Genomic DNA, 27,808 nt, shown 5'->3' on the forward strand with positions numbered 1-27,808 from the left:
TACCTCCCTCTCCATTTTACTTTCAGATTTTATACCTGCAAGAAAATGTTAGTAGAAATAAAAGATGTTCCTCACCCAAATTCTCACGATCACTCCAAAGAAATAACGCTCGCACTCAAATGTTTTCACTGGAATGTGATAGTTTTCTCAAAAGTGTGATCAATCTTTATATTTGTATATCAAACTAACAAGATTCAACTCGTGGACACTTGCAGCTGTCTCACTTGGACTGCACAAAACAAAGAACACTAGAATAACGCAGGTCTTACAACAATACAAAGCATAACACGGATCTGAAAACAGAATCGAAATTTTAGAAAGATATTTAATAAAAACGAAAAGATAACACAGATATGAGAACAGAATGAAATTTTAAACAGATCTGAAAATAGCAACGAAAAGATAATACAGATCGATAACATAACGAAATTTTAAACAGATCTGAAAATAGCAACGATAAGTTACTTGAATCAAAGAGAACCAAAAGCTCTGATACCAAATGATACGAATCCTCGTACGAATGAGAAGCAAACACGATTAATTAGAATCGCGCCCTCAATTCAATAACGAACAAGGATCGATTATGTTGTCCCGATCTTTTGAAACAAGCAACGATTTGTGATATTCACCTCTAAGTGATTAAAACTTAGCAACAAATATCAACGATAAGAACAATTGAATTTCATACGAACCTTCAAATAACTTGTTTTGACAATCCGTGCGAAAACAATTGACAAACGCCACAAAGATGCAATCTTTGATAAGTTTGATTTTTGGTGAATAATAAAGCTAAAATAGCCTTGGATATTTGAGAGAAATCTCAAGAAATCTTATACATCTGAATTATATTTCGTTCATGGTCTATTACAAGGCTTAAATAATCAACAAAAACCATAAAAAGTAGTGTAAAAAGTCATAAAGAAAGTTGTGAACAAATTCTACACGGCAGGGCGCGCGGCTGCGCATGATCTCGCGCGGTGGCGCGCGAGATTCTTTCCAGGCGCGCGATGGCGCGGGTTTACGCGCGGTGGCGCGCCTAGTGCTGCTTCATGCGCGCGGCTGCACCGCTTCTAGGCGCGGGTGCACGCGTGCTGCTGTCCTCATGATCTTTTAGCACTTGAATTATATTCCAAACACTTCCATCATTGTGTCCATGTTCCCCAAGCTCCTCTAATTTAGACACCTCATTTGTTGAACTTCCTTGGTAGCTCACCATGAATCCTTGAAGTGCTTCTTTAAACTTCTTGCTACGTCCCCTCGTTATAGGTTCTTCGGGCAACTCCAACGACTCACATGCCTTCTTTGGTGCTTGACCAACCACGTTTGCATCAAAATCTCTCTTTTTCGTTTTGGAGCTCTGTTTTCCAACCGTTGTCTCAATATTCTATCTCCTTCTACATCTCTTCTATGTCAAGATTCTCCCCATTCGAGAGAGGATGTGTGCCTTCGACCCTACTTTGATGGTCCTCGGCATTCTCCTCAAACTCTTGGTGAAGATCATGATCTTCGACAAACATAGATTCTTGATTCTTATTCATAGCCTCCTCTACTATTTTGGTAATGAATTAGCTTAACTGTTCCAAGATCAAATTCCCCACGTTCTCATTGGGACAAGAGACGTGATGACACTGAGTTAGTTCTTCTGCTCCCTCTCCGGCCTACCATCTCTACGTCCTGGCTCAAGTTTTTCCCACAGACGGTACTAAGCGATACTCATTAAAAAGATAGAGTTCGATTCCAGTAGACGAGACTAGCCCGAATTCAGACCTCGGACCTACTGTGGGCCTGAAATCACAAAAGAGACCGTTAGAAAGGGCCGTGAGGGTATCCTGACGTAACTCTTTCGACGCTCAGAACAGCTAAAGTGTTGAAAGTCAATATATTGAATGAATAAATTAAACTTTCAAACCTGATATTTATATTAGAGTATATAAGATCCACCATGGGCCACCTATCTTGGTTAGAGATGGGGTCGGGGTCAAAATTCTGGTTTGGAACTGACCACTTGATGAGCCCATTTATGGAGTATCACTAGGCTTTAAAACAAAGAGAGATCAAAATTATTTCTTAATGAAAGTGACTCAAGTCACTAGACCATTTCACTAAACCAGGACCATGACCAAGCACAGTTCATGTTTGCCACAAAAATATATATACATTTGCTCGTTACTGCCTAACTTAAAAAACTTGAGAGGTTTGACAATATGAGGCAAAAAATGCATGTCAATAGTCACAATCATGGTACTGAAAGGTCAATACTTGATGCTCCAAAGTGCAGATGAATGTGTATCATCAGTAGCGTAACTCAGATCAGAGGAAATGTTCTCTACTTTCTCAAGTGCCTTCAACTTACGCGTCAGATAATGAAAGAGCTTCTTGCAACGGGATTGCTTCTTCTTTACAACCCGACTATACGCGTGAAACCCAAGCCATAGTATTTCATTCTTTTTAATTTTGTATTTTGGACGAAAATCAATCTCGGATTCAAAGGTATACATCTTTCTCTTTATGAGCCTGTGCATGTACCTGGAAATTGGTAAATATGATGCCCTTCAGTAAAATGATGATTGGGAACGGGGAAAAATCCAATGATTTAGTCAATAAAGGTGGATTAATAGTTCTATTTTTTTTTTTTTCATATTTTGGGGTTAGTTGCCCTATATCTGGATTCGCCCCAAGTTGGAAATGCTTCACTTGGAGAGAAGTGAAGAAATATAAAACATGAATGAGTCCGAGAACAAGGTAGTGACAATAGTTGCTGAATCCCTCAACAGAAGTAAACTAATGGCAATAATATATAAATCCATACCTCAAAGACGCATTGATAGAATTGATGAGGAATTTTGGGTGGAATTTAGGCACTGATGAGAGGTCCGAGATATAACAAAGAAATTTCATGGCACAAAGAAGAAAAACTTGGTAGATGTTAAGCCTAACCACAGCACTAGAGTTGATGTTTCGAATCATAGAATATTGGATGACATTTAGGTCGCAGATAATCACACAACTTTGCCTTCAGCTTACAACCCACTTTACCTTGACAGCTGACTGTTAGAGTCGAACTCAAATGAGAATTCAGGTACCTATTCAGCATATAAATCTACATTCAGTACATAGAAACAAAGGAGCATGAATGTACCTCAAAAAACCTTATCAATACAAATCAGTTCTTTGATGTCTACCAATTGCGGTCTCATATTGCAAGTTTGACTCTAATACAAAACAGGAAAAAAATGTACAAGACCTTCCATTTTAATGTAACCAATGATAAACTGAGTTTTCAGTTCATGGAACATTGTTTTACATTAAACTCTTTCGCGGAATCGACGGAAAGCCTTATAAAATTAAATGAAGGGACACAAAAACAGAGTGATACTTGAAAAATGAAAACAAACACATAAACCATATACCTGTACCAGAAGATTATGATACAAACATTGCTACCACTATCTAATAATTCGGGAAATTTCTGAGTATCATTTGATATCTGCACGGGTGTGATGTTCTTAAAAGACAATAGTAGTCATGGCGTATTTCTTACCCAGTATGCTGTAAATGTGTTTCATCTGTTATAGTTACATGAATAGAAGAACAAAACTTGAGAGTTGGTGAAGTCCTCAGTAGGAAAGAAACATGTGGGGTGAACATGAATCCATATAGTAAGCATAAAGCAGATAAATATATAGAGAGATACAAGGTAAGGTTGGAAGCTAAGGCCATACTCAAACCTATAGTATTGATCACTTAGGAACCACTGCTCTAGTAGTAAAGATGAATACCGTTAGAATACTATTGTCATCATCAGCTAATGGTGGTTGGGAGTTGTAGCAGTTTGATGTCAAGATCGCTTTTTTGCATTAAGAAGTAGCATTAGGGAAGCTAACATGATTTCTTGGAGTTGAGGTGGCTCAATTTAAGCATGGCATTTTTATCTCCCAACAGAAGTATGTTACCGATCTCAAAGAAACAGGAAAGGCAGCATGCAAACCAGCAATCATTCTAATAGAGCCAAACCTTAAACTTGGAAAGGCAGAGGAAGAAGGTGCAACGGACAGGGAAATATATCACGACCTACCTGGAAAACTCATTTACCTGTCTCATGCATGACCATACACAGCATATATACTGTTAGCGTGATTAGCCAGTTCATGAATGGCACAAAGGAAATTCATTCAGGAAACTTAAAAAATGTCAGTGTCTGAAAGGAGTCATGAACTTCTTGACTGATAACTTAGACAAGCAGAATATAAGGATTATAAGGGAAAAAACATTTCATTTCGTGCGTCTATCCCAGTAAATAATGACAGAATAAAGAACACAACCTCGTATAGTCAGCCTGAATTTCCAACGTACTGCAGTTGATCAGAAGTCCACTCCAACGAAGAAATGAGACACCATCTTTGCCAACATGTAGCCTGTTTGACAGAAATCCTTGGCTGCTGTTCATATTAAAATTTAAACCGTATTTCTCCTTGTTCATGTAGCAATTGTACTCACGAACTCCTCTTTCCAACCGGGAGAAGAACATAGAAGCCTGCTTCTTTGAAGTTGATATGAAAAGGAAGTCATCAATAAACCTAAGTAGAAGAGATTCAGAAGTTCGAGCAAATATTTCTTCAGTATGATTACCCTCTGAAATTAATGCACCACAGGTACCACTATCTCCAGAAATGTTCTCAAAAGATTTCTCAAGAAACGGAAAGACTACATTCCTTTCCATATGTCCATAGTAAAATGAGCAAAGCAAAGTAGACAAAACACTTCCTTGAGGTATGCCAACACGTTGTAAGTAAAATTTTTTATCTAATTGCACCACATTATGCTTTATGTGCTCTTTCAAAAGTATGTTAAACTCTTCCTTCCTTATTTTTCGGCTAAATGCCTGAAAAAGTAGAGGAAAGAAAATGATTACTACTCAAAGAGTGATCCTAATCGAAAAATTAGAGAAAAGAAAGTGACTTACTACTTAAAGAGTCTGATCCTAGTTCTAAGATAATTAATTCACGAAAGCCATTCTTCTGAGAAAATATCAATACCTTCTTAACAAGAATACTATCCAATGAATGGGCAGGAAGTCGTTTGATTTTTTCAGATTCAGAAACTACACCTTGTTGTGATAGTACAAGACGCTGATGGACCTTCAAAGATTTTTTTGTGCAGATAACTTGAATATACTTTTCCAAAGTAAATTCATCGTAAGACATGACATCCTTCATAATATCGAGCAATTTATCCTGATTAAGAGAATCAAAAGCTTTTGACACATCCGAAACCACAAGGAATGCACCAGGCATGGGGGCAGGTCCATTTTTCAGATTAAACAAGAAAGGAACTAGTTTTCTGTGGACATCATTATAATCAAATACCGATGAACCCAGCTTATCCGATTCTATTGTCTGTATACCTTTTAGAACCACATGCAAATCGTGAAGGACACTATTTACCGACTTAAATGACTCAAATTTGACACTTCGCAGATTGTGACTTGTTGTTCTCCCCGAATGTTGATCGAAGTGAATTCCAGGAAGCAGTGGACAATGTGGAATTTTGGAAGACGCCTGAAGGTTTGCCAGAACCCTAAAACCTTTTCGCTTGGGACAAAGTCTGATCCTCGAGAAACCAAATGACCTTTTTCCTAAAATTTTTCTGGTGGAAGCATGATTTAGTTGACAATAACTCTGATCCTTCAGGCCTTTCTCTGCTTCTCTCAGCAGTTTCTTCCAATAAGACTTTCGATAATATGATACCTCTTGCTTTTCATTCTCACTTTCTGTGACATAGAAGTTTGCTTGAACCACTGGCAACACTAGTTGCGTGAAAAGCCAAAACATCCAGCATTCCAAAATCTTATGCCTAACAAGATCTGCTACAGCAAATTCACTGCATCCCTTATCCATATACCTAGACGACCATCTAGAATGACCCATCCCATTAAAGCTTAAGCCACAAGCAAAATGGTTATTTGACAATAGAGGAAACTTTGATATTTTCAATTTGTGTGTACATTGCTTCAGCGAGAACTTCTCAAATTTTCGCAGCTGAATGAATTTCGATATGTTCTTCCTCAAAATTCTCCAATTAGAAGGGGTTCCAAGCAATTGTACAGGAACTATTCTCCGACAAATTGCCCAAATAAATGCTATAACCTGTTTCTTCGGACAATAACTCTTACTTGGCTCAACCAGATCATTAGTGGCTTCAGAAAACATCTTGCAACTTGCCTCATTATCATCATGAGATGTCTGGCCTTCAATTTCACCCCCACAACATCCACTCGCAGTTATGCTCTTTCCATCATCATTTTCCTAAACCCACAAGCCAAAAGCATCACAATTAACAAATCATAAAAAAAACAACATGATGAAGTTTAAATGGACCTCAATGATATCGTGCGAGTCACATGGGAAGGAAATGGAGGATTTAATCTTGATCCTTCTTTTAAAAAGGAAGAATAAAAAACTAGATCCTGCCATTAGTACGAACTCATTAAATTTGATAAATTGAGCATGCACAACATAATAAAGTTCATGTCCTGTTCAATCTGCTTAAAAGGAAAAGTAACAACAAAAAGAATCCATCAAAGAGTCATGTACTAAAAATCTGAACTCGTTAAAATTTTCTCTGGCAATCAAGCTGAAGCAATATAAAAAAGGTGAGTGGAAATAAATTGATCAGCAATAGTAGCCACCAAAAGAACCGATCTGCTCGAAAAAATACTTAATTTGTATTCAAAATTAATGAATTCGAGTCAAATTCGAACATGTTCGAACTTTTTCGAGTTGATCTCGAGCCCAAATTAGTTTTTTCAATAGTTCGTGAACCACTCGCGAGCTTTAATTTTTATTAATTATTAATATAATTATTTATTAAATGAATATGTTTTGAGCCTTTATTTTCGAGTAGCTCGTGAACCTATTAAAATAGTTCGTGTTCGATTCAAACCGAGTTAAAACCAAAAATATTAAATATTTCGAGCTTCGAACCGAACTTGAACTCGAATATATCTATTTTGAGTAAAATTCGAGCCCTAATTTTTTCTTTATGTTCGGATTGATTCGATTAATTTACACCCTACACATAATACATGACTCTTCAGCTTGAGATCAAAATGATTCAAAGTTCAATAAAGCATTCTTTATGAAGTGCTCATTGTACGAAAAACATCAGTTGGAAAAAGGGTACCTTTGAATTGTACAAGATAAACAAGGAAATATCCTCGATCATAAATACTGACCTGAGACATAGGTCCAGGACCCTTGCTTGCACTTTCATAAAAGGCTGTGACGGAGCAGTGCTTGTCCAACAGCCTCAAATGTCGGCAATTACGAGTCTTGCGAATTAGACTTTTGAGTAGCTTAATAAGATAGTGATACCTAGATGACAGAGTACAAGAAGACATTAGATGGAACATCTGATAAGGGAGAGAGTTTTAAGGAATTCCAAATTGCATTTGTGATCACAATCTAAAAGGATAATGTGTTGATAGATGACCAAGTGCAATAACTTTTTCATTAAGGTCCTCCAAACAAAAATAAAATATTGAGTGCAATCTTCCCAATTAATAAAACTAAAGCAGGTATCAAAAGGAGAATGTAACTTGCCATGGGTAGATTTTTCTATTTTTGTTTTGGAAACAAACCAAAGGGGGGCACATTAAAACCATTTATCATGTGCCTGGCCCATTCTCAAAATATAGCGGGAAAATTTTCCTATATTTTATACATGAGATATTTCTTTAATCTATAGAGGTACTTTCACATTACTTCAGATGTTTCGAACCCATTACCAGAAAACAAATATGAATAAAATTATGAACAAGCTAGAACACATAAAATAAGCATTAAAGAACATTTGGATTGAATATTTCAGCTTTAAAAGCAGAAACAAAAATTATCTTCTCCTCAAGTCAAAATATCCAGAAAAATTTCCAAGTAAGAAAATTAAAACTCAGTTGAGCTGTAATATAACAAATCTAATCAATTTTCCATATTGTGATACATCATAAGTGAAGAAACATAAGGGCCAACTCCTTGACAACAAATCACTGAATATCCAAGTTATGTTCTAACATAACATACATATCTAAAACGTGCTGTAAGAATAAACGAGCTCAAATTTAGAAATCAGAATATTTAACATGATTCAGCATAATTGAATGTCAGCTGGTGAAGCTCTTACATCCCTGTGTACAGATAACATAATTCATTTCATTTTCCTCACACTTTGCACAAAACAGAGAATGTGATGAGAAATATGAACTTCATTTCAACAGTGTAATGTCAAGCTCTAGACTTTGACCAACAGTGAAAATATTAAGCTCTAAACCTTGACCATCATGTCAAATATAGAGGCCAACAACAAAGTGCAAACTTTTATGGAATTATATCAAACTCAACCATACAACCAACACTTAAAAAAAAGGCAGGGAAAAAAATATGAGATCACATCAATCCATGAAAATAACATAACACTATTTGGTTCTTACAAACAGTCAGATTTGATAGGGTAACTGCTTTTGCTGTGAATACACTGCAGTGCTTGAGAATTCTTGTCCATGCCAGGAATTCCAAAGATATTATTGAAAAGAACAGTTGCTCCAAATTCATTGGGCTTCAACCTATTCAAAATGTCTGTTCACTGTTGAGGATGAAGTATAATCATTTTCAAAACAAACTGAAAGGTTTCTTAAAAAAACAAACTGAAAGGAATAATATTGCACAAGAGAGTAATGCCAGCGTTCTAAAAGTTCGAGGTCTTTGGGTCAAGTGCAAATGGGATAATCTTACGGAAACTGGAAGCTAAAGAAAGTAACAGTGAAGATTTAACAGCTAAATCAAGCCAACAAATGGGAAATCAAATTAATTGAATTTGAAAATTTCTAAATAACGATGAGAGTTTCCATGGAAAACAAACACAATCCTGAATGCTTCACTATGATTCGTGTATTAGGATAACAGATACAAAAATCTTCAGGTAAAAAACTCCTGGACTAGCTGGATATACTGAAATATATGATAAGGATACGCTTTTTGGGGAACACAAATGGTGAATTCTCCAATCTATAGAATATATTTCGCCTACGAATCTCAGCACTTTTTGCCAACTTTGGTAAATTTCGAAACACCAAACAACAAAAGCATTGTGACATGTTCTGCAAAAAGTCAACCAAAAATCCTATCATTTGAAAGAAAAAATGAAATGCAATGAAACAAAAAGATTGTGTATTGATGCAAAGGTAAAGTTACAAAAAAACACAAAAAACCCGCTTTAAACATTCCACCATGTAGCTTAATAATCAAGCATGATCGTCTTGTCCAAAAAGGTTTAAACAAGTTAACAACTTCCTTTAGCAAAAAAATCACCACTTTGATATCAGCATTTATCAGCATTCACTCTAGAAGTTGATTTGTCCCAACTACCTTTAGTATTAAAAACATGAGCATTCTCAAGTAGAGGCAAGGACTCCTCGTTCCATATGATTAATCATTAATAACATATTTAAATTTCCAAAAGAGAACTGTGAATAATGCTGAAGGAAAATGAAGAAGAAAGACTAATTTTTCCTTTTTATTCGTTTATAATTCAGATATCAATACATCTTTAAATAGAAGAAAGTGTACAAGTCCAAATCTCACAAAATAAGGAAATATTCTAATCCTAATAATTACCTTCCTAAATTTATGTCAATCAAATAAAATCGTGACATATTTAATCTAATCAAATCCTGCCTAATTTATCAACACTCTCAGTCAAGTTGGTGCAAAGATGTTCATCATGCACGGCTTGTTAACTTTTGTTTCAAAGAGTTGTCTTGAAAGTCCCTTGGTCAAAACATCTGCAACTTGTAGCTTGGTTGGAACAAATGGAGTGCAAATAGTTCCGACTTCTAGCTTTTCTTTTATATAGTGTTTATCAATTTTGATGTGTTTCATTATATCATGTAGAACTGGATTATGAACAATATTGATTCCAGCTTTGTTATCACAGTATAGCTTCATAGGAAGGCTTATTGGTCTCTTTAGTTCATCCAAAACTCTCTTTAACCAAAGAATCTCACACACTCCTTGAGCCAATTATCTAAATTCAACCTCGGCAGTACTTCTGGCTATAAACACTTTGCTTCTTACTTCTCCAGGTTACCACGTTGGCCCACACAAATATGCAATACCCTGAACTTGACCTTCGATCAGTAGCAGAGCCTGTCCAGTCTGCATCTTATATGCTTCAATATCTCTTTTCTCATTTTTTCTGAAGAAAAATCCCTTTCCAGGTGTTCTTTTTAAATACCTTGTGATTCGGTACACTACATCAAGATGTTCTTCCTATAAAGAATGCATGAATTGCCTGACCATGCTCATTGTGAAAGTAACGTCAGGGCAAGTATGAGACTAGTCTCCCAACAAGTCTTTGATATTTTACCAAGTCTACCGGAATGTCATTTTTATATCTCCCAGCTTTACATTCACTTCGACTGGAGTATCTGTTGTTCTGCACCCCTCATCCCAGTTTCCTTTTAAGAGGTCGAGAATTTACTTTCTCTGAGACACCAAAATACATGTTTTTGATCTCGCGATTGCCATTCCAAGAAAGTACCTTAGCTGACCCAATTCTTTAATAGCGAATTCCTTGGCTAGGTTTGCTTTCGATCTGCTCATCTCTTCTATATCATCTACAGTCAAGATTATGTCATCGACATAAACGATCAACACATAAATCTTGTCTTTCTTAGAAGTTTTTGTGATTAAAGTATAATCATATTGTCCTTGGGTATAGCCTTTGTCTTTCAACAAAATTTGTGAACCATGAATCGACCCCTGTGGACCATGGTTCAACCCTTTTCTTTCCCTAGCCCTAGTTCGACCTCGCCTAACTCCCTTGAGCCACGGCTCGATTTCACCGAGCCACCCCCGGACCATCATAGACCAAGCCCTCACTCAAGCCCCCTGGACCCTCTCTGACCTAGCCTAACCCAGCTGACCAGCCCCTAGCCCATGCACAACGCTCCTGTGTACAAGAACATGAGCCGTGTGCTTTCCCTCAAGCTTTGGTCGAGCCACCATCGAGCCACCAAGCACCAGCCCCTGACCCTAGACCACCCTCTAGACCCTGCTGGGCCAGCCCCAACCGAGCCACACTCCTTTTCCGAAGACGCAGCAGCCGCGATCATGCATGGAGGAGTCCTTGTACATGTAGACTCTTCTCCCTAGCTGCTGCCACTTCCAGCCCCTCACGGATTCTTCCTAGTCTCCCTACCAAGCCCCGCACAGGCCTTGACCCAAGCCCCATGTGTTGCCTCCCTTTACCCGAGCACTAGGATTCATGGAAAACCACTCGAACCCTAGCATCATCTAGCTAACCACGTGCAGCCCTCTTGCTTACCGTCCAGCCCTCGTTTCCACCTTAAATCGTCCTCGTTCTATCCATAAAACATCCTATGTTGGCAGCGTACTCGTTGGAAATCATAACACGTTCGTATTTACGTAAAAACTTTCAAAACTTTAGAAATAATCGTCAAAACATTAATCAATTTAAACATCAATGTTTTTCATGCAAAATAAACAAAACATACATATTACGGATTGAATGATGCGTCAAGGGAGTTTAGAAGCATGCCTTTGCGTTTCAAACGCTCGAATATACGATCGTCGGCAGGCACGAAAAAGAACGAACGGGCGACGAAGAACCCTAGCTTTTCCTCCCTGAAGATTTGGAATTTTGGTGTGTGTTGTGTGTGTAATTTTCGGCTGGTATGACTCTCAAAAGACCTAGGTTTTCTATTTTATAAATTTTAATTTGCATGGTAATGAGTTCGGGTTTTGGGCTTTCAAGTTTAGGAGCAATTGAGCCTACTCAATTTAGTTGAATTGGGCTCAATAACACTTATTTAATTGAAAAATAGAAGTTTATAATTTTCAAAAATAATGCATTTGATATTTTAAAAGTTACTTGTTTGCCCAAAACTGGCTTCCCGGATAAAATCGAGCTCGTCTAGTAAAATAATTTGAACTCTATCATTTTTAGAAAAGTTTAATCATTTTTTTGGTCATATTAAGAAGCCTTGCAAATATTTAATGAAAAATATTTATTTTTAACTCCATCGTTCCCGGTCTCTTTTCTCCAGCCTATTATCGAATATTCGGGTAAAATCCTTCAATTTCATGAAATCATGCGATGTAATCCTTTAATCATACAATCATACCTTTAATCATATAATATGCATCATGCAAGCATTTAAAATAAATTAACTAAAATAATTATGTAATTTAATTCATTTGCATGCATGTGATTTACGTAGGTTGGTTTTGGACGTTACAAGAAGCTATAGCCGAACACTCACACTACAATCCTTGATTAATTTAGCCACTTTCCAAGCCATTAAACGCAACAATGCGTCTCAGTTCTGCCTCCGTTCTTCCCCGTATTCGTTTGTCAATATATCGTGCGTTTTAACGCAAAGACATGTCTAAATCTTTCTTCTATGCATCGACCTTGTTATATACTGTATTTTAATACAAATTATGCATGAAAATACATTGGTTTGATTATATGTATGCTAGAACGTTATTAAAATCGTTTCAATATATATATTGCATGAACTTCAACGTTTTCTCGAGTTTTTGTCGTCTTCGCTGGACCGATCCTATGGCTTGATGCCACATATGGTTATGTTTCAGGGGGTGTTTAGATATCATTAGGTGGCCCATGATGGGGCAAGAGGCTGCTAGACAGTAGGAAACAAAGCAAGCACACAACCGCACACATAAGGGTCAAGCCGCGGGTTTTCACGTCGGGGTGCTTGAAGGCTGGATCAAGGTGAGTGGCTAGCGTCTAGGCGGGGTCTTATGGTCCCGGAGTAGGCCTGGTATGGGTTGGTTAGGGTCCGGTTGGGTGGAAATAGCTGCTGGAGTCGTGAACATCAGCTTGCGCGCGTAGGGCTTAGGCGCGACTAGGGCTCACGTTTTTTGTGGTTTAATGGGCTGTGGTGCATTATGGGCTGGAACGGCTGGATCAGAGGCTTAAGTGATGTCTAAGGGTCGAGTCTAGGGCTTGTTTCGAGTTAGAATCAATATAATTCGTATGAAACGCATAAGTGACATAACGTCACTCTTTGGGCAGCTTGTGTCTATATTGTTCGTTAAGCATGGTACGGGGTTTGGTTATGGTTCGGGGCTAGTTTAGGGCCTTGGGCAGTAGCTTAGGATGTGTTTTATGTGTGGGTCGAGTCCCGAGTCGATTTGTACGTCCTAAGTGGTTCTATTTAATTTGGGAGTCGTATGTATCCGAATGAACTTTAGGGGCTGTTTTGGGTATAAATTTGAGTATGCTAGGGCAGCATGTCCACAGACGATCCAACGAGATTCGAGATGTTCGTAAGTATATATGACGTGCAAAATAATTATTTTTAGGTATGCAATTTGTCTTGTAGCCAAATTATGTTACGGGTCTGGAAGCCGGAGAACGTGTCCGGGGACCTCTCCAACCTCTTCGGAGGAATTATGTTGTTTTATGGAGTGGACATCCAGTCCAAGAGTTGTGGTGATCCCTGCCGTCTCAGTATTTTAGTTTAGTTTGATCAAACGATTTATGTTATGCGCCACTTGCATTAAACAGATATCTACGCAAAATGATTTACGATTACGATTTCTATAACGAGCATGAAAATATGATTTTTATTAAATGTTTATGCAAGAAAGTCGTGTTATACATATTTATGCTTATATTTATTCTTAAGTTATGCTATGCACGAGCTATGTTTAAACTGCATGGATTTTTATTATGTAGTACCTGTTATCCACGGTTTATGCATGCTAAGTCATTAGGTTCACTAGAATTGATCGATGCAGATGATGTAGTTGAGGAGACAAGAAGCGGTGACCGGTGAGCAGGCTCGGGCCAGTGACAGTGCAAACTCGAGGACCTTGTAGTTCACGAGTTTTTATTATGCACATTTCATAACTATTTACTCTGCTTTTATTGTACTGGTTTTGGTGACTAGTATGTTGAACTTTTTATATTATGTTAAGACTTTTTCAAATTATGGTGGATGTTTTACACTTGAGATTTTGATGGTTTTGGTATTTCAAATGATGGAGTTTTAATGTTAATTTTATTTTAGTATAAGTGGTGACCGTTGATTTATTTTATGAGTTATATTTATAATAATTTTTTTAATAAGAAAATTTTAAATTTTTTTGCAAATATTAAAGTAGTAGTATTTTAAGACACGGTTCGTCACACATACCTTGGGTTCTATTGTCAAGGATCTTTGAGTAATCATTGTTGGTCTCATAATTTACCTCTGATCAGATTCTTGGTTTTGTATATGGACGATGTCTTCTTTTCTTTGAGCCCGACCTTCCTTTCTGTAAACAAGACATTTGAACCGATTGTTACCTTTTCTATCATGTCACTGCTTTGAAATGGCACACGTTTAGGTTCTTCCTCGAAATAAAAGGTTAAGTTCGACTTGTTTAAACATTCATCTTGCTCCCCTGAAGATGAGATCTTAGTAAGATTGTCCTTCAAAAAATGTGATATCCAAGGATACCATTTTTTTAAAAAATTGGATCAAAACATTGTATCCTCTTTGATTTGGAAGGTACCCAACAAAGATGCATTTAGAAATTTTGGATCAAGTTAAGAACGTCTTGGATCATGATTGTTAACGAAGACAATGCTACCAAAAAACTTTAGGGGAATATATGTGAAGAGTCGAGAGCGAGGGAAACAATTTCGAAAGATTTTTATTGGAGTTTGAAAATTCAGTATCCTTGTTGGTAATAACTTCGAGGATGATAAGGCCAAATCTTGCAAATATTTTAGTGATTTAATTTTATAATATTTGCCCTTATCAGGAATTTTTATCCTTAATTATGTGATTATTTGAATTAATAATTTTAGATTTGAATAAAAGTGAAAAAGTGTTTAAATTAAGAGATAAAATAAATTTACTATATTTCAAAAGAAACAAAATATCAAAAGAAGGGAAATAAAATATTTTTATTCCTTGATGATATTGAAAAATCTATGTAAATCTTGATAAATATCTTATCTATACTTTCTTTACTTGACATGGGCTTAGAAGGAAAGAAAGAAGGAGGCCCATTGAGTAAGGATAAAAAGGAGAATAGGCAGAGACGTGAAGAAGAGGCGCAAATAGAGAAAAAAAATCAGCGCGGAAGTGAACAGCGGAGAAGGGAAAAAGGAGGAAGAGATGGAGGCAAAGAAGAAGTACAGAGAAGGAGAGAGAAGAAAGGAAAGCGAACGGAAGTGAACAGAAGGGAGGAGATCCGTAACAGTGAGAGAAAAGAAGAGAACCAGAGAGGAAGAAGAGAAAAGAAATAGGGAGGAAGACAGAGGCAAAAGCCGGAGGAATTCCTCATCACACACCACAAATCACTGAGAATTCTTTTCACCCATTCTTAATTTTGTTTTCTTCTATGAACTTAAATATGATTTTTCACTTCTAATTTTGAATTCATGGAATAATTTTCTTTAGGCTAAGACCACGATAGGGCCAAACAATATTTTGTTTGATATTTGGTTTATTTTCAATATATTATTTTTCTTGATTTTAATATTGATTGATGTTAGTTTAATATTTCTTGTTAATAGCGTAATCACCTATTTAGATGTCTGTTGATTAATCACGAATCGGAAGATGAATGGTTAAATATATCAACAAAGACGTCATCAACACATGGTTAAACTGACTAGAAATAGTATTCGGTTTCAGTGTGCGGTTTTAGGTGAAAACTGAAATTCCACGAAGATTTAATGCATTTAGATTTAATTAAATTCAATTAGAAATAATTGGACTGTTAAATTTAAATAGGTTTATTAACCCGAGGAATCGTTTAATAAATAAATTTGGGGATTTCACCGTGATTGTCAAGAATTAAATAATTAATTGAATTTAAACACGTGTCAACATAGCAGAGTTTGGTACCGTTGTGTGTCTTAGTTATTTATTTGAATTTGAATCCCTCTTTGATATCTGAATCCGTCGTTTTAATTGATATTATTTTATTTAATATTTTAGATTAATAATCCACATATCATCTTTTTATTTATTTTGTCTAGCTTAAGTTAAGTGATAAATATTCTAGTAATTAAATATTAGTCTCTGTGGGATCGATACTTGGACTCATCATCCATTTACTATAACTTGACCTAGTCCGCTTGCTAGATTTATTCCCAACCGAAATCGTCGGTCAAGTTTTTGGCGCCGTTGCCAGGGACTGATTTATTTAATATTAGAATAAATTACTTATTTGAGACTAGACATTTTTTTCGAATTTTTTTTTCCATTTTATTTGATTTATTTTTATTTTATTGCTAGGTATTTCAAGATGGATCATCGGCGAGTATTCACGAATTTTGCCCAACAATACTCAGAACCATTCTATGCTACTTGGGGGAGATTCAATGATCTTGCAAACAACTTTCGGTTTCATGATTTGTCAAACTACACTCTTATTCAAATTTTCTATTTTGGTTTGGATGAGACAACAAGAAGTTGGGTAAATTATGGAGTTTTGGCAACTGGTAGTCACTTATTTAATAGAGAATACAACAGTGCGATGCACTTGTTAAATGATATGGCAGAATTCGACTACCACTGGTATTGTGATCCTTCACTGCAGGGTTTGAGTCACCAATATCCTCCACAATTTTGCCCCAATTTTGTAAACAAACCATTTGAGCAACAAGAAGAGCGTAGTGCACATTTAGATGAAATCATGGCCCAGTGTGAAAAGATGGTCAACTCTTTGTGTTTCATCGATGAACAGATTGAGCTTCTAATGCAACCAGTGTCCGAAATCAAACAAGAGGAAGAAGAATTCTATGAGCAATCCCTATGCAAAGATGAGGCAGAAGTGAAGCTGGAGGAAGAAGAATTCTTCGAGGAATCCATACGCAAAGACGAGGTAGAAGTGAAGTTGGAAGAATTCCTATGCGAAGATGAGACACAAGAGAAGTTGGAGGATGTAGAAGAACACAAGTCGAAGGATTTGAACTCATATATGGTCTTAACATATATTCCACCAGCAGATTCTTTATTTCCATCAACGCAAACTCAAGAATATTACATCCTCTACGAGCTTTATCATGGATTAGATTGTTCTTCCCCTAATAATCAGTCTTTGCCGAGTGTTGTTGGAGCGACGAGCTTACAATGTCAATATCATGCCAAGCTTGATATGTAATATCGTATGATACTTACTATGGGCGGAAGCCGCTATTTGAAGGCTGCTTCTCCATAGTCAAGCTATAGACAATGAATTTAGGCTTGCTGGGAGGCAACCCAGTGGTTTATTTTATTTCGTTTCATTTTTTTTATTTTTTATTTTTTACTTTTTCATTCTATTAGGTTAATCCTCTGTGATTTTGGTGTATGTAGGGAATATTGGAATGAAGTAAGATGACTTAGACTCTGGAAAAGCTAAACTGTTGAAATAAGAGATTACCAGCACTGAGGAATTCTATCATCCCCACGTTGTACTCCATGGATATTAAAGCACACTGCCAGGGAAGTGTTCTCTTACTATTCTAAATCTAAATTCTATATTATTTTTGAATGGCATGACACTGAGGGCAGTGTAAATCTAAAGTGTGGGGGGGATTTGATTTGTGTTTGTTTCACAGTCACCACACTTAGCATGTGCTTCAATGTTTAATCCTCGAGCATGAAAATTTTTTTTTTGGTTATTCTTTGAAAAACTGCACTTATGATTACATGACACACTAATTGACTTTCTAGATTTTTGATCACTCAAGAGATTGAATCACACCTAGAATTGATTGAGATGAGCTGTAGTTGTAGCCGAAGGATTTGAGCACAAACTAGTTTTGTATCATGTTTTGAGACATCATCTATGCACTTTAAGTCATACTTATATGAATTAATTGTGAATTAGCAAGAGGTGAGCTCATAAAAAAATTGAAAAAAAAAGAAAAAAAGAAAGAAAAGAAACAATCTAGAACTTGTCTGATTATCTTTCGAGGCGAAAATACGGAGGAAAATGACTTAGGGATGATTTAGGCGATCTTTGGACCGTTTGAAGCCTTTCGAGCCTACCCAATGCATCATTTATATCTCTAGTATCCCCTTTTGAGCCTAATAAATCGAATGGAGTGTGTCAAAGACATACAATTAGCCCCCATTCGTATTCCTTCAAAATCCTGCATCAACTACCCAATTTTAGCTCATACACTATTCCTCTACCTTAATTTTAAGAGAAATAAACCTCTCTAGCGCTTTAAAATTTTCAATAACTCTCATGTGTTGATAATTGATAAGAAAAATTGGAGGAGTTTGAAAAAAATCATAAAGAATGAGAAAGGAGTTGATGAAAAGATATTTATAATTAAGAAGAGAAAAAAAAAAGAAGGAGGATTGAACGTTGTATGATGTGGTGATTGAAAAACCTAAAAGAGAATGTTGTTGAAGATCAAAAAAAAATATGAAGGAAGAGAAAAAAGATGGGATAAGATGGATGAAAGTAGAAGGAAGATGAAAAGTTAGATGGAAGATGATGAAATTCAATAAAGGGGAGGAAGATAAGAGATGAAAGAATGCGCTGAAGGAATAATTGTTTATTTTCTCTCAGTTTGAATATCCCTACCTTTATTGTAGCCGTGAGCCGTGGCCTAACGTTATAAGCTTAAAAAGACCTATTGACCGGGTCATATTCCTCCAACATTTAGTGGAGAAAGGTATGAAAGACAAGCTTATGGAGAATTTCTTAAAAAAAAAATTAAAAAAAAGTTCAGAAAATATGAGCACTCCTTGAACTAAAACACCTTTGAGGAATATGAGTTTTGACTTCCACACTACACACGTCTCATTATATTGATCTTTTCTAGCGAATGCTTGAGTTTTGAAGTTGCAACGAATGTGAATTTTATGATTTTCAAAGTGTGGCCTTTTGATTGAGTGTGACGGAATTTGGATGGTTGAAAAGTGTTGATTGTATCAATTTTGTGGTGAATCATTGAATATTCCTCGGTTATATTTTTATTTTTTTATTTGTTCGAGGACGAACAAAGGCTAAGTGTGGGGGGATTGATAAGGCCAAATCTTGCAAATATTTTAGTGATTTAATTTTATAATATTTGCCCTTATCTAGAATTTTTATCCTTAATTATGTGATTATTTGAATTAATAATTTTAGATTTGAATAAAAGTGAAAAAGTGTTTAAATTAAGAGATAAAATAAATTTACTATATTTCAAAGGAAACAAAATATCAAAAGAAGGGAAATAAAATATTTTTATTCCTTGATGATATTGAAAAATCTATGTAAATCTTGATAAATATCTTATCTATGCTTTCTTTACTTGACATGGGCTTAGAAGGAAGAAAGAAGGAGGCCCATTGAGTAAGGATAAAAAGGAGAATAGGCAGAGACATGAAGAAGAGGCGCAAACAGAGAAAAAAAATCAGCGCGGAAGTGAACAGCGGAGAAGGGAAAAAGGAGGAAGAGAAGGAGGCAAAGAAGAAGTACAGAGAAGGAGAGAGAAGAAAGGAAAGTGAACGGAAGTGAACAGAAGGGAGGAGATCCGTAACAATGAGAGAAAAGAGGAAAACCAGGGAGGAAGAAGAGAAAAGAAATAGTGAGGAAGACAGAGGCAAAAGCCGGAGGAATTCCTCATCACACACCACAAATCACTGAGAATTCTTTTCACTCATTCTTAATTTTGTTTTCTTCTATGAACTTAAATATGATTTTTCACTTCTATTTTGAATTCATGGAATAATTTTCTTTAGGCTAAGACCACGATAGGGCCAAACAATATTTTGTTTGATATTTGGTTTATTTTCAATATATTATTTTTCTTGATTTTAATTATTGATTGATGTTAGTTTAATATTTCTTGTTAATAGCCTAATCACCTATTTAGATGTCTGTTGATTAATCACGAATCTAAAGATGAATGGTTAAATATATCAACAAAGACGTCATCAACACATGGTTAAACTGACTAGAAATAGTATTCGGTTTCAGTGTGCGGTTTTAGGTGAAAACTGAAATTCCACGAAGATTTAATGCATTTAGATTTAATTAAATTCAATTAGAAATAATTGGACTGTTAAATTTAAATAGGTTTATTAACTCGAGGAATCGTTTAATAAATAAATTTGGGGATTTCACCGTGATTGTCAAGAATTAAATAATTAATTGAATTTAAACACGTGTCAACATAGCAGAGTTTGGTACCGTTGCGTGTCTTAGTTATTTATTTGAATTTGAATCCCTCTTTGATATCTGAATCCGTCGTTTTAATTGATATTATTTTATTTAATATTTTAGATTAATAATCCACATATCATCTTTTTATTTATTTTGTCTAGCTTATGTTAAGTGATAAATATTCTAGTAATTAAATATTAGTCTCTGTGGGATCGATACTTGGACTCATCATCCATTTACTATAACTTGACCTAGTCCGCTTGCTAGATTTATTCCCAACCGAAATCGTCGGTCAGAGGAGATGTTATTTTTTCTTTTAGTTCCTCCATTTTGTTGAGTGTGAATACAAGAACTTTGATAAACAATTTCCTTCTCGGCAAAAAAGTTCCCTAGCAATTGAATGAAATATTCTTTCTCATTATTACTATGAAAAATTTTAATATGTAATTGAAATTGTGTTTGAACCATATTATAAAAGTTATTTCCAACATCAAATTTATCTTTCAAAAGAAATATCCAAGTCATTCTAGTATGATCATCTATAAATGTGATAAATCAATGTTTTTCGGACAATGCTACTATCCTAGAGGACTCCAAACATCACTATCTATCAAAGTAAATGGTGCTGATTTTATATGATTTTAATGGAAACACCGAGCGATGATGTTTGGCTGATTCACAAGATTCACATCTAAACGATGGACTTTAAAATAACTTAGGTAATAATTGTCTTAAATATTGAAAGTTTGGATGGCAACAATGCAATAATATATTATAATCTCACTCTCATGAGAAGTAGAAATCAAGTTGAAACAGGTCTTAAGGTCTTGGCAATGATCTTCTCCAAGGCTAAATCCTGAAATTCACAGTGAGAGGACAGAAAACAGCATGACAGTTTAGATCAAAGGTAAGTTTGCTGACAAATAACAGGTTATGTGATAAATATGGAACATGCAAAGCATCTCTAAGGACAAGGACAAGGAAATGAGAGACAACAACGGTTCATTTCCCAGCGATAGTAACAAATGATCCATCAACAATTTTAACCTTTTTATTCCCTACGCACGGTGTATATGAAGAGAAAAATTGTGATATGATATCCCTATCATATGGACGGTGGCACCTGAATCTAATATCCAAGAACCATATGAGTTTGTGATGGAGATGGAAGCTATAGGAAATATACCTGTCTGAGCTAAAGAGCAAGAAGAGTTAGAATTTCCAACAGTGTGAGATTGAGATTGAAGTATTTTATACAGGTGCTCTATTTGATCCTTTGTGAAAGTAAGAGATTCAGAGGCTGATGATTGCTGTCCAGAATCAATACCACTTGTTTGAAGGGCCCAAACACCACCTTTAGTAGCTTTAGAGCTGCTGCCTGACTTCTTTCTATAATTTTCTGGTTTGCCATGGATTTTCCAGCATGTCTCCACAAATGTGCCACCACGGTTTGTGGCACCTTTCACACCAGATTTTTGGCTTATCTCCTTCAAAGCTGGTTCCTTTGGTGACAAGGGCAGATCCCTCACTATCCACTATCTTTGGTTCTTCAATTCCTTTCAGCATCACTTGGCGTCGAGCCTCCTATCGACGGACTTCTGAAAAAGCTTCTCTAATGGCAGGCAGAGGTTTTCTCCCAAGTATCCATCCCCTAACTTTATCAAGCTCCTTATTTAAACCTGTCAAAAACACAAACACCCTGGTTCTCTTTAGGTTCTTTATTGTATCGAATACCATCATTGGAGTTTTCCCATTCCTCTTCTTCAAATAGATCTAGTTCCTGCCACACAGTCATCATTTCATTGTAATAGGCAGTAACATCTCGGTTTCCTTGATGCATTCTCCACATTTGAATATTTAATTCGAACAGTTGAGAATGATTCTCCATATCAGATTAGGTTTCACGTACACCTTCCCGTATATCACGAGCTGTTGGTAAGAACATGAAAGGCATGCCAATGATCGGGTCCATTGAGTTAATAAGCTAGGCAGTCACCAAAGAATTTTCCGAGCACCATGGTTTCTATTTCGGATCATTTGAGGCTCGTGGCTTAATTTCTCCATTCAAATGTTCGAGTTTCCCTTTACCAACAATCACCAAGCACACAGATTGAGCCCATTCAAGGTAGTTTTCCCATTGAATCTATGTATGGTGATTTGGAGGGAATCGGACATGGAGATATTTGGATTTAGTCGGTTCTTCATTCCAAGGATGGTCCACTATAGCCAGTGTTCGACCCAGACGATTTTGAGTTTGCGCCAACCATAGCGGCTTTGAAATTCATGACCGAGAGCCGGTCTCTGATACCCAGTGAATAATGCGCCAAAAGAAAATGAAAGAAAAAACTGAAATTTCTTTTCTATTCATTTAAAATTCAGATCTCAATACATCGTTGTACAAGTCCAAATCTCACAAAATAAGGAAATATTATAATCCTAATAATTACCTTCCTAAATTTATGTCAATCAGATAAAATCATGACATATTTAATCTAATCAAATCACACCTATTTTATTGACAAGAACTTAGGAGAAGAGGTGTAATTTTGTTCTATTTTCAGCTATCAAACAAAGCTCACAATATCAGTCCTTCTTCAAATTCATATTTTCCCATTTAAGAGGGAGTTTTACTTTAAATAGAGTTGACATGAAAACAAACACAGTGAACCCAATGAGATCTAGTCATATTTTCTTTACCAACAATAGAATATTATCCTACCCTTATAAATTTTTTGTTGATTGTTACATTCCCCTCTGACAGTTTGGAGGGAAGATTTCGAGAAAAAAACATATATAGGAAGCCTCGATTGATAATATTAGGCCATAGTTTATCAATTCTACTCCCTTTTAAGGGGGAATCATTGGTGATGGCAGCATCTCTCATTCTAGTTATTAGGGCGAATCATTGCTAATAACTAGAATGAGAGATATTGCCATCACGAATGAGGTACTTATGGAAAAAAAATAATTAATACCTTAATTAAAGACGAAGAAATTTTAAAGACTAAGAAGTCACTTAAATTAAATGGAACAGTATAAAATAAGAGAAAAGCATTTAGTAATGTTGAATAATCAAAGAACAACAATCAAATGCATGAACAAAGCAAAAACTTGGGATTTTAACTTAATTATTCTTCATATCGATTTGATTAATAATATTACATCAAGTGATTGATGTCCAAACTTGGGATTTTATCTCAATTATTCTTCATATCGATTTGATTAATAATATTACATGAAGTGATAGATATCCAGACTGGAGAGAACTTCTGAATCTATTCATAACAGAATTAGCCCAAGATCAGCCTGGGGGATCGATAAGGTCAGGCAACTCAATAAGAACGTCCAATCATTAAGCTTACATAGAGATTGACACCTTATTTACACAGATATTAATGTCCACCAGGCATTTGTCATTGCTATAGAGTAGTAGTTTAAGTAAATAGATTCTGCTATTAGTGAAGACCTAATTATTTTTGTTCATCAATACGAGAAAACTTGCATACAATTAAAAGGAATGAACCGTTTACTTTTGACAAAAACCAACATACGTACAGTTTCATCACTTTGAACTGAACTTGAGAAGATGGCATTTTGAAGGCCTATGGATACGCCATTGTTGTTGCTAAAATCTTCTTCACCGAGCATCATCAAAGAACAGGTTTCTTGAATGGCCAACTGTTTACGTTTTATTTGGCGTTGCCAGCGATACAGTCTTTTACGCTTCCGACGAGGTCCAACATTTGGTTTTGAGGTCCCCTCAGATTTTTGAAGTGTAAATTCTTCCTTAGAAGAACACCAAGATCCTGCAAGTTATACATCTTGTTCGGCAAATTTTTTGAGAAAGTATTATTCTTGTCAATAACTACGAGATAAAGTTCTTTTTTTAATAAGAAACGAACTACGAGATAAAGTTGAGTCAACCCTACCATGAGGTCCAAGACTATCAACATGCCTAATACAGCTTGAAGAAGGCTCAACACCCAAAGAACGTGAGCAGAGCTGTTTCCCTACTATTGACTCATCTTCGTCGGCCTTTTTTCTCTTCTTCCCTAATCATAAAAATTGTTTGAACCAGATACACTTTACGAAAACCTTAAATAAATCGGCAATTCTCACGAAGTCAAGTGATACAAGTTTCAAAGACAATTTGAATGCAACAGACTATAAGAGTAGCAATGAAAAGAAGTGGGCTCAAGCTATTGACAAACATTTTCTGAAACAGTTAGTGTCAATTTGAAAAGGCTAAAATGCTTTGAGACAGTGCTATACATTAAGGTCCTTTGATGTCGACAAATGGTTAAGCAATTGCATAGTTACAATAACTGAAATTTGCATATATGCTGCCAACTTGGCTGTAAAGGTGGTTGTCAGAATGATTCCAATTTGAAAAGAATTTAAATAAAATGCATAGTTTACTATAGAACTTCCAGATTTTTAGGTCTCCAAGGAAGTTTACAACACGGTCATCCCAGATTCGATAGCATATCTTGTAGGTTGAATCTAAAAATTAGCACAAACATCTTCCAGTAAGTTTTCTGAAATGGGGTATAACTATGTTTATATGCAGTGTCATTTAACTCATGTAGCTTGTCAATCTAAGAAAACAAAATACATACGAGAAACCATTTCAAACAACACAAGTCCAAAGCATTACCGCAATAGGTGAGTGGATGATTATGAGATTTAGACTCAGGCAAGGAACTAGACAACTTTAAGCTCAGCTCGCTGATAGGAAAACCAATTATTTGATGATGTTGTTTATGTCGAGGCAGGGGCAAAAATAGTGAAGTGTACTTCAGTAAATACATCATCAGAGTGTCTCCGACCTACGTAAATTGTAATTGGTACACCACCATGGCTGCAATATACAAAACTAAAGAAAATACTGATAGAAACCATACAACTACTTACTCTTGTAAGGAGTAGAATCCATGCTGAGGACATTAATATATCAATGATTCCACTAGAGCGATTGGCCTGCCAGATATGAAATTCCTCAATGGGAATTCACCTACCATCAAGCTATCTTATGCACGATAATTAAAATGGCATTTGTATGTATATTTGGTTGGTCTCCGAGATCCTCTCGATGAATTTTAGCATATGAAACTTCTACCGGTAATAGTATACTTGAATAGACTAATTTGTAAAAATTATAAAAACTCACTTTGTCATACCCGCAGCAGATCAGATTTGAAGAAGATGGTTGTTCATACAATATCATTTCAATGGATCTTCTGACAATCTGACTCAGGAAGTACGATATTAGACTATAATACAACCAAAATCGTAAACTTCATTCCAATTGGTATATTGAAACTAAGATAATTGCTTTAGTCAGGCCCAGAGTTCCACTTACAAGCAAATTAAAACAGTTGCTTAAGTGGGGTCTATATTCTTACAAGCAACATTGATACATTTCCCTCTTGAAAGTGACATCACATTAGAACCATACTCACAACAGTAACATAAGAGTTATGCGTCCGAAAACAAAGGATATTCAGTTATATACTTGTATATCTAAACTGAATAATATGTGCGTCCATGTGTCAAATCATGAATGCTTCAACAAATTGAAAGTGGGTGGTAATCTTTATGAATGTAAAATAAGAGCATTGATAAATGCAAGTACCAAGAGCCAAAAGCTTGAAGGCAAATAATATATTAAATCAAGTAGTCTGAAAGAACCTTTTGTCACTAAAGGTAATTTGTAATATTCACAAATATGAGGTGCCCAAACAATCAAGTTTAAGGGTTCTTCAGATTTCAGAATCCGATAAGTTTAAATGCCATGCATATTTTAATGACCATGTGAATACTGATACAATGGTGGAAATCCAAATTACATGATGCAGTCTCTCTCTGTTGTAGGCATGCTCGACCACTTTTATGTATTATTAGTACATCGCTTGATCAGGTGCACACCTAGTGTGTCCAAATCGGTGACTTGTACATTCTGATGTCTCCGCAATCTCAGATAAACTCCAGCTAAAAACATGTAAACTCGAGTATTGAACTGTGTAAAGGAATCATTTCAAAAGGACAGGGAGTCATGATTCAACGATTTCCTTTTCAAGTTTTTATTTTTTTCTTAGAGGGTGGCTTTCAAGGTCATTCATCTTGTTCACCTCTAATTTTCCTAATAAATCTCCCATAGAAGTTCGTCTAGGCCATCCACCATGGTGAATATATCTGTAACTTTCGACCATTCAAGAAATTCCAAAGTACACAAGGATCTAGATATGCACGTCATGTTTGTAAATCTAACGGTTCACCGTAGAAACTTCATACAGGTCCACGAAATGTTTAAACCCGGACTGGAGGCCCGACAACTATTACAAGAGAATGCAAAAAAACACGAATCACGCCATGGCATAGTAAAAGCCTCCCTCAAAAATCAATGAAACGAGACCCAACGCGTTTTCCCGCCAAAACTGGAGATACTTCACTATTCTCTTCATCTCTACAGTAAGAAGCACTGACAACCAAAGAAAGGCATGGAGAACAATACCTCTCGTTGCGGCCAACGGCAGTGAGGGTCAAACACAGGAATCGGAGGAGCATTTTCTGAAACAACAGCATAGCATCCAGTTAAGAGCTTACGGTACTCGGGAGGATCTTCGGGTCGAAGAATGAAGGACATTGCTTGGTCGCACATGCAACTGAGGCAGCGCCGCCCACGGCACCTGCATTCGGCCGGCTGTGGAGGGACCAAAGCTAATATTGTTTCGGCTAGAGTGCGAGCACTGTTGTGGAACAACCTCCACAGGACCTCCGGGACTCTCCTTTTCCTGGCCATCGGCGCGGAGGAGCAATGGAGAATTGAACAGTCTCTTTGGGGTGTGTCAGAGTACAGTAATCGCCATTATAGAGAAAGAAAGTGGGAAAACGAGGAAAAATCAAGGCGGTCAAAATGTAGCATGACTCGTCAATTCAATTTGGTTCGAGTTGGTGTTTTTCGGATTCGGGTCTGGTTTTCGGATTCGGATCGAGTTCGAGTTGGATAGATTCGGGTTAGTATCAAGTTAAACGGATTTCGAGTTTAGTCGGATTAGGTCGCGGGTTGACCCAAAAACTTTTTTTTTTGAAAATATTATTTATATTTTTATATATTATATGTTTGAACAAAATTTATTATATATTTAAATGATAAATTTTTCATCATTTAATATTTATTTTGTATATTTTTTATTTTTTAACGATTGTTTATTTGATTTAATAAATATACTTTAATTTTCTACAATTAAACTTTCAAATTTAAATTGGAAATTTTGTTATTATGTGTTTAAATTAAAATTTTTTTATATTTTTCGAGTTTTTTTCATTAATTTTATTAAAAAAATAAATAAAATTCGGGTTAGGCGGGTTAGACGGGTTGAGTCGGGTTAGATGGGTTCGTGTTCGTGTTCGGGTTGAGGGTTTTCGGGTTGCTTCAGGTTCTGGTTGGGTTCAAGTTGAAAAAAAAAAAAATTTCGTGGGTTGAAAGTGTTTATTAGAAAAAGAGAGTAAATATAATTTATTTTATCTTTTTTTAAATTTGTTTAAAAATTACTTTTTTTAATTAGTGTATATAAATTTAATTTTAATTTTATATATAAAAATTTATA

The 27,808-nt window shown here is 35.9% G+C and overlaps 1 protein-coding gene across 1 annotated transcript; it reads right to left on the minus strand.

Annotated features, from left to right (window-relative positions):
* Positions 1 to 1,962: 1,962 nt before the first annotated feature.
* Positions 1,963 to 27,084, minus strand: LOC142526237 (telomerase reverse transcriptase). The gene is given in 14 exon segments (XM_075630501.1): positions 1,963 to 2,526; positions 2,810 to 2,958; positions 2,960 to 3,083; positions 4,323 to 4,882; positions 5,037 to 6,305; positions 7,235 to 7,373; positions 8,486 to 8,630; positions 9,025 to 9,151; positions 23,754 to 24,004; positions 24,128 to 24,250; positions 24,856 to 25,027; positions 25,113 to 25,178; positions 25,369 to 25,446; positions 26,713 to 27,084. Coding segments are annotated over 14 exon segments (3,765 nt in total). The 5' UTR covers positions 27,001 to 27,084; the 3' UTR covers positions 1,963 to 2,252.
* Positions 27,085 to 27,808: the final 724 nt, after the last annotated feature.

The sequence above is a fragment of the Primulina tabacum genome, chromosome 15 (genome assembly GCF_025594145.1).
Source record: "Primulina tabacum isolate GXHZ01 chromosome 15, ASM2559414v2, whole genome shotgun sequence".
NCBI classification, from domain to species: domain Eukaryota; kingdom Viridiplantae; phylum Streptophyta; class Magnoliopsida; order Lamiales; family Gesneriaceae; genus Primulina; species Primulina tabacum.